Source organism: Capsicum annuum, chromosome 2 (assembly GCF_002878395.1).
Source record: "Capsicum annuum cultivar UCD-10X-F1 chromosome 2, UCD10Xv1.1, whole genome shotgun sequence".
NCBI classification, from domain to species: Eukaryota; Viridiplantae; Streptophyta; class Magnoliopsida; order Solanales; family Solanaceae; genus Capsicum; species Capsicum annuum.
Genome location: NC_061112.1, coordinates 152,860,026 through 152,870,984, shown reverse-complemented (window position 1 = coordinate 152,870,984; position 10,959 = coordinate 152,860,026). Strand labels below are relative to the sequence as shown.

General features: G+C 33.4%; 2 protein-coding genes across 4 annotated transcripts; both read right to left on the bottom strand.

The window, feature by feature from the left end:
* Positions 1–202: 202 nt before the first annotated feature.
* On the bottom strand, positions 203–1,317 carry LOC107861489. Its single transcript, XM_016706827.2, has 2 exons — positions 1,051–1,317; positions 203–868 (listed from the first exon to the last, which is right to left on the bottom strand). Exon 2 carries the CDS (start codon positions 864–866, stop codon positions 432–434), a length of 435 nt encoding a protein of 144 aa, XP_016562313.1. The 5' UTR covers positions 867–868; positions 1,051–1,317; the 3' UTR covers positions 203–431.
* A 1,502-nt stretch (positions 1,318–2,819) lies between these two features.
* Positions 2,820–7,389, bottom strand: LOC107860702 (E3 ubiquitin-protein ligase RGLG2). 3 transcript variants are annotated; one of them, XM_016706159.2, is made up of 12 exons: positions 7,161–7,389; positions 6,156–6,550; positions 5,154–5,238; positions 4,924–5,064; positions 4,713–4,826; positions 4,530–4,627; positions 4,271–4,350; positions 4,043–4,148; positions 3,821–3,948; positions 3,449–3,713; positions 3,267–3,323; positions 2,820–3,182 (listed from the first exon to the last, which is right to left on the bottom strand). In XM_016706159.2, exons 2-12 carry the CDS (start codon positions 6,453–6,455, stop codon positions 3,102–3,104), a joined length of 1,455 nt encoding a protein of 484 aa, XP_016561645.1. In that variant the 5' UTR covers positions 6,456–6,550; positions 7,161–7,389; the 3' UTR covers positions 2,820–3,101.
* Between the last annotated feature and the right edge of the window lie 3,570 nt (positions 7,390–10,959).

Below are 10,959 nucleotides of genomic sequence, written 5' to 3'. Positions count from 1 at the left end.
AAAAATTATTGATGATTCTGTATTTCTTTGGCATTTTTCAGAACGTCCAAGTACAATACAGTCATCATGATCGCGCACAATTGAATCGCAATATACAATTGCTTTGAGTAATTAATTTCCTCAAGTATTTTGGCATGCAAAATTCACCCGATCTATGAGTAAAATCAATAACATAAACTAGACCATTAGCTAACAACAAAGATATTGTAAATGATTCCAAAGTATTATAAGGTAAAACTAATATTTTTGTTTTGTAGAGACAGGGAAAGGTAGCATTAAGGTCTACGTATACACTATTCTCTCCAGACCCCACTTGCGGGATTACACTGGATGCAAATTTTCGAACCTTTTCCCATGAAGTCTTAAGAAAATTACCTGCCGATCTGAAGATACTTGGAAGAACAAAACGCATACAAACTAATTAATCCATACTAAAATGAATACGTAGCAGAACCTAATGATGTGAATCCACTATGGAAGTGATCAGCTCTGGCTTTCAGATTCTGAGATTTGTGATTTTGTGCATAAATTTTCAACGGAGTTGGATTGATCTGCATAAACATGTAGTTCCCAGCAAAGAGATCACTAAAATGTGACTGACTTTCCTTCAACCTCTTCAAAGTTTTAGCCAATGCGGTCGCGATGAATCTAGCTTTTCTCCTTAAGAATTTCTTCAAGCTAGGTACCTTAATCCTCAATCGCTTCCTCAGGTGCACTTTTCTGAACTTGATGTTCCAGAACGAAGATGGTTTTTTCCTGATTTTTCCAATCACCTTTTCTCTCAGGTGTATTAAGTCGATATCCTCTTCATCGAAGTAGCTGCTTTCTTGTTTGAGTTTTTGGTAAGGAATTTGCTTGGATGCCATTTCTGAGATATCAATTGAACAGAATAGTGAGAAGGCTAGAATAAAGTGTTTGATTTAGATACACAAATTATTTATATAGTCCAACCATATATGAAAAATTTACTAGTAACTTCAGAAATAAATTATGCGCTACAACATGTTAGAATATACTCGATGAAGTTAATTAAAGGTCTCAAACTTAAACCTGAAAGTTGAGCTACTGCGGATAGATAGAGGATCGTTTCACCTTCTGATGATCGATCGTTACGCGAAACCCTGTAAATGGAAAAACTCCTAATTGGGAGTGATTCTTCTTTTACTATGTGTTGTTGTGTGTTCCGACGATTATATCAGGAAAAAAGTTCGATATGTTATTGATAGTAAAGAAAATTGTTTACACTATCGGTATATAGTAACAAAAATGGAGTGATACAGCTTGTGGGAGTTGTCTTTGTCATTGGTGATGAATAAATAGCTGATGTATGTTTGTCATTAACGCACAACTATATTGTGGGGATGTAGGTGTGCAGTTTGTTGAGTGCATTTAATGAAATTGAAACACCACCTAAACTGAGCTTGTGGACAAGCAAATGGCACTTGAAGCTAGACAACTACTCACGTCTCGAGAGGCGGAATCAGAATTTGAACAAAATTTGAGGTGTGTTATTCGTAAATTACTGAATTCTACGTTAATAATAATATATAATGAATAATTTTTAATAAATATAAAGTTCGAATCAAAATTATTATGTTCAATTGAGACCATACGTTATAGTTATCTCCGCCCATGCCAGTAAGTTGACGCCAAAAACATTAACTTTTTCCCCAAATACTGTGCGTACGCTCGTGTATCATTTCCCATGCACAGAAGTGCTTTCTTTTATGGCCTTTATTCCAATGTTGGCTAATAAAAACAATGTTGCACTTGTGGGGCTAACATTTTTTTACTCTTTGCGTTTTAAAATAGTTGAGCCCTTAAAAGAATATTTATTAGAAATTTATTTTTTATTAAAGTAGTCTTATTAGTTATGCTTTGAAAATATAAATTTTGAGTATATATATTTTGTTTAGTTTCATGATAAGAATAGTATTAAAAAAACATAATAAGATTCTCTTGATTTCATAAAAGTGACAACTAAATTAAAACAAATATTACAACTAAACTGAAACAATATTTTTAGAAATTTGATCATCTATTTTGAAACGGAGGGAGTACTATAAATTAATTATTATTCGTCTTTAAAGTCACGTTATAGTCGGTTTAATTGCATGTCCTTCAAAAACGGCGAGTTATATTGATGTGACTATTATTATATTGATATGAATAAAAATAGAAATTTAATTAGAAAAATAGTCACAAGCAAAAATAAACTATGGAAGTACCTCTTCAATATCAGTCATAAATATGATGGTCAAATCACGAACCTGTAGTAATAATATCAAGAATATCTAATCTGGCTTCAATTTTGAAAAGTAGTTGTGGTGAAGCCATAGAGTAATGACAAAATTGTCTAAAGGGATCCCATAAATTTTAAACCAAAAAATACTCATCATATGTAGCAATAGTTTGTATTTTTGTTCTATGGACCATTTCTTCCATCTACTAAATTAATTTAAAAGGCATTTGATTCTGGAAGGAGCTTTCATAAGAACTGAAAGACTCTTATATGTACGTACAGTAACCATACTGGTAGATTGTTGCCCAGTAAGGGCGACAGAAGCAACCTTTCTAAGCGCACTTGAAACCCATCTCAAAGGAACCGTAGGTGATACAACTACCACTTCATCGACCATTAAGTTACACACTTAGGTGCAACCAATTCATAAATATCCGCAACCTTCCATCAGGTAGATGTACCAAGTAACTTTATACATTTGAGACTTAAAAACAGATCAAAAGAAATCACCCTAATGGTTCTTTCTTCTTATACTCGCATTCGTTTTTCGTTTGCACATGCTCTGGTGGAACAATTATCGGTACAACATATTGAAATTGTATTAGGTCTTAAATAGAAGCACAAGACTCTTGCAGGACATTGCATGCGACAAATAAATAGTTGATTTACAAATCTTCTGATATCAGGGGATCTTGAAGCCTCTATACTGTCACCAAATCATTTACAGAATAAAATCCACCTTGACATTGAGTCAACGCCTATCCAACAAATAAAAAAATCAGCATCATCACCATCCAAACTGATCAAAAGAATAGCAGAGATTGGAGCAGCAAAAGGAATCTGGGACAAAACAACTCGCTCAGTAGAGCTTTATTCGGGTTTGAATTGAACTTCGACATATTGGACAATTCTCAAGCGCTCTCCCGCAATCGCAACATGTCTGCATCAAGAAAACAAAATTGTTAAGTCACTCATAACATCTGCACTGCTTTTTACAGGATGGGAGAAAAAGAAAAACTGGTACCTGATGCCCACAGCCGAAAGCCATGTCTTTTGGGTTGGTAAGGCAAATGGGGCAAACCTGCACAATGACGGAAAACATTCATTTCAGACAACTCGCTCTGTTCATTTGTAAAACAAGCACCAAAAAGATTACAAGAAATTGAAATGCTGCAGTATAAAGGAAATGCGAGTTTTATGGTTTACCTGATTGTCATATGTAGAACTGGGAGCAATGTAGGGAGAGCTAGGAGCAGATGGAACAGTGTCAACTGGGTGAGCACTATTATAATAAGAACTTGAAGTCTGCTGAAAATGCGGAGCTGCATCTGCAGGGCTTCCATAACCATAATAAGAGCTTGTAGGCTGCTGAAAACTCGTTGCACGCGAGGGCTTTGAAGCACCGACAGAAGTTGCCCCATACATAGGAGGGGGAAGAGCTACCCTACTGGGAGATTTTCCACTTTGCCCACTGCAATTAAGAAATTAGAAGACGTTTATCACCTATAGCTTGACAGAGGAGGTCAGGAGAGACGTATAGCAGAATGAAACAAATAAATAGGCAGAACGAAATCTGACCCCAGTAGGTGCAGTTCCATCGTCGCTTTATATTGTGAAGGGATTTCCATCAACGCTGAAAGAGCAAACTCCGTCTCCTTTCGAGATTGAGGCACATTTTTGGCCATGATCTCCGTGAAATTGACAAACTAGCAAAAGAAATAAGCAATTAAACCAAATGAAAGGAAAATGTTCCTAGATAAGCAATAAGAGACGACCAAAATCTAGACCACCACCACCAACCTGGAAATTATCAAAGTCCCGAGCAGGAATATTATCATCAAATTCCTTCATCATATCCCAGGGTCCATCGCCAACCCCAACCAGTATAATTGACAAGGGAAACTTGCTGCAAAAATAAGACAATGCACTCCAGAGCTTAAGCAAAAGAATGAAAAAGCAGCATGTAACAGAACCAAAAGTTTTGCTAATAGAAACGGCAGTCAGCAGAAGGAAACTGGAGGCAAGTACCTTGCTTGTACAATTGCATCCACCGTTTTCTGCTCCTGGGGACTTAATTGTCCACGTCCGGTATCAACACTTCTAGTTACCTGAGCAGACATAGAACTGTAAGTTAAACATACAGTTCTAATACACCAAAATATGACAACCAACAAGGAAATCCAACTAACTCACACTATGCAACTAAAGAAAGTTTATCTGTGTCAGTGAGCTATTCTTTCTTGTTCTTTTGTATTTGCACAGAGATGTAAACTGACAAACATATTACCTGCCCATCTGCGATGATTAATAGAACATGGTACTGGCCTCCACTCTGCTCAACTATTGTCATGGCCATTTCAATGACTGGGGCAAATGACGTGGGTCCTGCAACAAAATGAGAAGGCACCTCAGTAAACCCAATCAATTATCGAGTCTAAAGCAACAGAATTGGCTGTAGTAGAATTTAAACCTGCAAGCTTCAACTGGGGAACAATTTCTCTGTAACGAAACAGAACTTCCTCAAAGCCATTACAAAACCTTTCATCGGGAAAGAAACTGAATACATCTTGATCATGAGTTGATGCTGTCAAATATTTGTTCACATGGAACAAAATATTAATCTTGTAACGAGAAAAGTGATGGAGTTTTATGGATCAAAAAGAGAAGGCTTATGGAGTTACCATCTCCGAATCCAAAACACGGAATCAAGTTATCCTCATCAAATGCTGCCAAGGTTTTTCCAATTATAGAAATTGCTTGCTCATAGGGGTTCAAATTCTGCCCAATGTGATGTAGGCTCCGATTACCAAAAGACCTCTTACCTAAAGAGCATATGCCCACTTTAGAATATTGAAAAATATTGCATGCAACGTATCAGAGACAGGCAGGAAATGGAAGAACAAAGCTTAACCTGTCCATTCATTGCTCTTGGTGAAATCGATACCAACAATTAGATTCGAAGACTCTAAGCCAGCTCGTGCAAGGGCTTCAGTCACCTGATAAAAAATAATTCATATTTTTATCATACCTAGTTATCATTAAAAAAATTACTGTATCATGTATAAAAGGTGAAAAAGCATGAGCCCAATGTCCTTAAAAGGGGGTCACAATAATTAAGAAATTCTATCGTTCTTATAGTATTCACTTTTCTCATCTGTTAAAATGATTCTGATATTAACATCGACAATAATCAAAATTACGCCTCGCAGTGAAGTAGGCCAGATAAAAAGAGTATCAGGAAAGCTTTTTACAGGAAGCATCTTCCTGCAGTTATCTGGTCCATCATTCACTCCCTTTCGCCTTCAATTTCCATATGCAGTCTTATTTCCAGCATCCCCTTAGACGTTAAGCATTTAAATGAGTAAATCAGCTTGACAACAGATCCTAAGACATTTTAGTGATTGCACACGGATAGATAAGAAAAACTCCATGCATCCAATATATTTGCAACCCTACTCCTTAATAGTTTTTCTTGCTTCAGTTGTTAGACAGACCTCATTTAACTTATTGGATGAATTCGAAGGCATTCAGCACAATACACAGGCGCTCGAAGTACCAATTTCTGAATTGTGATGGAGTGCATCACAAGGTTAATACTCCCTCCATTTCAATTAGTTTTTCTTACTTTCCTTTTCAATCCGTTCCAAAAAGAATGTCTCTTTCCTTTTCAAGTTCCACATGACAAGATTAAAGGACATTTTAATAAATTCTATGTATCTCCAGTTGCCCACAAGATTCAAAAACTTTCTTAAACTTTAAGTCAAGTTTAAACCAGACAAACATATCGAACAGACGGGATGGTAAAGTCTAAAAGAGTAGGCAGAAAACTAAATGGCACAGAGTAGAGAACTTGCTAAAAACATTCAAATTGCTTAATCTAAGTAATTTATATGTGCACAAATCTAATTGATACCTCATCCAGGGAATTATAATTATCTGCAATCCTCGAGTATCTCCGGTCAAGCCTCGGTCTTGAAGCATGAGAGGCATAATTCTGTTGGGGTGGTGCAGGTGCATAGGAAGGAACAGCTTGCTGGTGGGGTGGTGGAGGTGCATAGGAAGGAACAGCCTGCTGCTGAGATGAATAACTATAACTATCTTGAGGATAAGAAGATGATGATGAGTGAGTTGGAGGATATTCGTATTGATTCCAAGAAGATCTAGTCGATGATGTTTGCCTCCAACTATCCTCTCTTGAACTCTTTCCACCCATCAAAGTCAACCCTTTCTACACCAAATATCTCAAATCCCTTGACCAAAAAAAAATTACAACTTTTTTTCTTTCTCCACAAGAATCAACAAAAAGGCCTGTCAAAAATCAATCAAAAAAAACAAACAAAACCCAAATTGGTACTAAAGATCTGATCTTTATCAAAGAAAGGATCTTTTTATGTATAAAAAAATGGAAGTTTCTTGAATCTTGAATATTACTTAAACGCGTGTAAGAAGAATTAAAGGCGGCTATAGATGGGTATAAAACTGAGACTTGTATACATACATACATACATACATAACCGACTAAAAATAAGGACTCTGGTTGTTCTGCATTATCCTAATACCGGCAAACTAGCTACGCAATTACGACAGCAAGATGACAGTAGAAAACAAGAAAGAAAACACGTAACATAAGGGCTCTTTCGCATAATTCATTTTTTTACATTTCTTCAATATTAACACTCTCATAATAATTTTAAAATAACTGATAACTTATTTCTCGACCAAACGAGGCCGAAAAATAATAAACCGAACCCAAGACGTAACTTCTACCAATGACTTCCATGGAAAGTAAAAACCCAGAAAAATATAGTCAATAAAAGCAACGGGTTTCACATTATTTTTTTGATCAGAAGTTGGCAAAAATTGAACAAGTCAAATAGGGTAAATGGACAAGGAAAGATGTTGAGAGGGACAAACATACCTGAATAACATTGGAAGATAAGAATTTGTGTGCGCAGTAATTGGATTTGTGGGGTTTAAAAACTTGTGATTATTGGATTCTAATGGTGGATTGAATCGAATCTGTTTGAAAAAAATGCAATTTTTGAGGGAAATAGGATTTTTTTTAAAAAAAAAATCAGAAAGGGTATATACTTTTTTTGCCTTTTACGGGTGAAAGGAAATACACTTTTTCTAACATATAAAATGCTGGTGTGTGAGTGAGTGGCTTTTTTTGAAATTTGTTGGAGGGGTAGGCACATGGAAGTTTCTTTATTTTTTTATTTCCCATCCGATGTTCGATGTTCAATGTTCGATGTACGGAGGCTCGACTAATTCACATCGCGCCTTACAAAGTTTATTAAGGTGGCAGCACTCCTAACAAAATTTTCTTCATATTCAGATCGAACTCTTGACCTCTAATTAAGGATGATGGAGCAGCTCCATCCATCCATTGCACCACAACCCATGTTGGTGGCACATGAAAGTTTTTTTTTCTTTTTGTTTCTTAAAGTATTTTCACAGCCGGTAGCCGTAAAATTAGTCCTCTGTTTTTACGATCAGCACACTAAACGATAGAAAACTGACCATATAATTTTTTCATTCATTAAAAGTACGGATCAAACTCTCAACCTCTTATTCAAGAGATAAGATGCTGAACCACCACGCCAATGCTTATGGTTGGTCCACGGAAGTTTCGCCGTTAGGCCACGGGTGAAAAGTTGGCTATTCTTTTTTATTAGTGGACAATGATTATAAAGTTCGGTCGCTTTACTTTCTTTATATTCCATCATTAGCTATTGAAAAAGTGGGAGGGGAAGGACAAACGAGGAAAATGTTATAAGGTATGGAATCAAATACTTATAAATAAAATCAAATTTTAATTAGTCAATTGCTTAAGCTAATTTTTAAAAAAAAATTAATTAATTGCATTTCTCGCTAATATTAAACTTTTGTACTTCTTATAATTAACAGCTCATAAGTCCTTTAAAGACTAATTTGTAAAACATTTTGATAAAAAAATAATATTTTTTATCTCGCAAAAAGTAATTACTTCAAAGAGAAAAAATAAAGATGGCATAATAAATAAGATAAATGTGCCAATGACCCTTATCAATAAGATAGCAAGATAGGGTCCGTAGGGCCTCATATTTTACTGGCCATGCTTTCTCTTTCTTTTTTTCGAGTTAATAACTTAAATGATTACTTAATTTTAAATTTTTATATCAGAAAGTTATTCAACTTTTAGTTTTACTTAAAAAATTACTCAATTTTAGATGTTTTACTCAAAATGTTACTCAATTCATTTTATTATTTTTTAAATAAAATTTTGTTTATGTGAATTTTTTTAGTAACAAAATTCTAAAAAATACAAAATATCCTCTTAATAACCCTTTACCCTTTTCTTCATTCCTCTAAATTATCTTACCACTTCTTTTTCATAGTTTGCTTTTCCTTCTATTGCTGTCTCAACCATATTTGTTCCATATACACCATTATCCAAAGTATTGACTCATGAATTTATAACTTTATTCATCACTTAATAAAAAATAATTAGCAACATCCTTTTAACTAAAAATACTATTTATAAGATAACAGATGCAACTAATAAGTAAAGGTTATACGAAAATAAATTTTAACAAAATAAGCAAAATTAAGTGATTTTACTTTTGTATTTTATGCTAATACATGTATGTTATTCGTGTTTTTTTTAATGTTCAAAACTGAGATTATTCGAAGTTGAAGAGGCTCAATTTTCTTTTTATTATACACCTCGGATCAGTGATTCCTTTAGTCTTCTACTATGAAAATATATAAACATAGTAATGTTCTCTGTATCATGTAATACACTATTGTTAATGAAACAATTTTTAGTTAACTATGATTTTAATTAACACCTATAAATATTTATATAATGAAGTGATTTACCTTTTATATTTTGTACTAGTACTAGTAAGTTTTATCATCCTCTATCTTACCCATCATATTACTTTGGACAACTCCTAATACATTATCACTTAAATTTAGAACATTATCATCCTCAGCTAGTATCAAGCTCGAAAAATTTTATATAAGAGTCAATACTTTAGATAAATAATTGAAATAATTGTTACATTTAACTAGCGAGAAGGAGAAGCAAAATGTGTTTAAAAAAAAAAGATGTTAAAGATAATTTAAATGAATGAAGAAAAGGGTAAAAAGGTCATAAAGTAGATATTTTATATTTTTCATAATTTTGTTATTAAAAATATTTCACTTAAAGCAAAGTTTAGCTTTTACTTTTTGAGTAAAAGATCTCAAGTTAAATTACTTTCTAAGTAAAGTTTAAAGTCGAGTGACTTTCTAGAATAAAAATTTTAAGTTAAGTGACCATTTAAATTATTATTCCTAGATAGAAAATATATCAAATTATTTGAACTAAATAAATGCGAGAGGTGAGTAATTTATTGGGTCAAACTGATCTTAAATGCAAATATATTTGAAGCCAATAATTAGATGGTCAAAGTGATCTTAAATCTGAAACTAGTGAAGGGCCTGTCTTCAAAAGTCAAGCCTCTATTTGACACGAAATACTAATTAATCTCTTTTTTTAATTACAATAATATAAAGGACAAGTTGCAGACATCTTAACCAAAAATAGTGATGTTTGAATTAATTTGGATGGACATCAATTAGTTTATCAGATAATATAATCATTGAATGTAAAATCGTATTAAAGATTTTCCCCTATTTCATTGATCTCTAATCTCAGGCTACATATATACCCTCTTGAGTGTGATGTGCTAATTAGTTCCGATGTAACAACAACAATAAATGTGAAGTTTGGAGAGGGTAGAATGTACGCAGTCCATACCATTATCTCCGAAGAAGTAGAGAGACTGGACTGTTTCCGATAAACCCGGATAATTAGTCCTGGTGCCTTATACATAAACACACACTTTCTTTTTGGCTCTTAGATGAGTTCGATAAGTATTTTAATTCTTTTCTAAAAAATACTAATAATTTGAAGCTGCATAGACTTTGTAGATAGTGGGAAAATGAAAGGTAGATTGAATTATGCAAGTTAATTAAGTACATATATATTGTTGCAACCAGAAAAGGTAGCTCATCCTCCCTTCTTCTTTTTTATTTGCTTTAAAATTTTCACGAACTGCTCCAACCACATTCACGTAGTTTAAGATCAAAACATGCAATTATTGTTCTTTTTCGTTTGATAATTGTTTGTCCATTATTTTACTGTATAATAAATTTAATATCTTGTAAAATAAATAGAAAAAGATAAATTATCATTGAATAATTAAGTATTGCTGTAAATCTACTACTATATTACAAATATTCTTAATCTCTTTGTCCCAAATTAGTTGAGCATCGTGTTTCTTCTTTTTCCTTTTGTAAGTCAATTCGACTCATTTCCAAAACTAAATTAAATTTGATAAACTTAAATTTAAAATTTAGATATTTATAAATTATTAGATAAATACTATAAATTGCAACTTTTCACATGTTAATTTGATTAAAAGAATATAATTTACGATGCTAATTAAAATTTATATATTTTAACTCTAAACATGATAACTAACATGGCGACATGGACGGAGTATGTAAGTATCTATATATATTATAAATCAGAGGACAAAGCACCAGAGGAGGCCACGTGGCAAGTTATTATTAAGCCACGTGACAATTTTTTGGACAAAATTAAGAAGTGTTGTAATAAAACTTTTAAAATTAAAGAATATTAAGGCTCCTTCTTATTAGCAACCATAAACTTTTACTTCTTT

What these genes read in the sequence shown, in the direction of transcription:
- LOC107861489 (XM_016706827.2), bottom strand. Translation starts at nt 866, where the DNA reads ATGGCATCCAAGCAAATTCCTTACCAAAAACTCAAACAAGAAAGCAGC.
- LOC107860702 (XM_016706159.2), bottom strand. Translation starts at nt 6,455, where the DNA reads ATGGGTGGAAAGAGTTCAAGAGAGGATAGTTGGAGGCAAACATCATCG. An exon ending in GTGTTTTGGATTCGGAGATG is followed by an intron (nt 4,827 to 4,923) that starts GTAACTCCATAA and finishes AATATTTGACAG; the next exon opens with CATCAACTCATGATCAAGAT. An exon ending in TAATCATCGCAGATGGGCAG is followed by an intron (nt 4,351 to 4,529) that starts GTAATATGTTTG and finishes ATGTCTGCTCAG; the next exon opens with GTAACTAGAAGTGTTGATAC.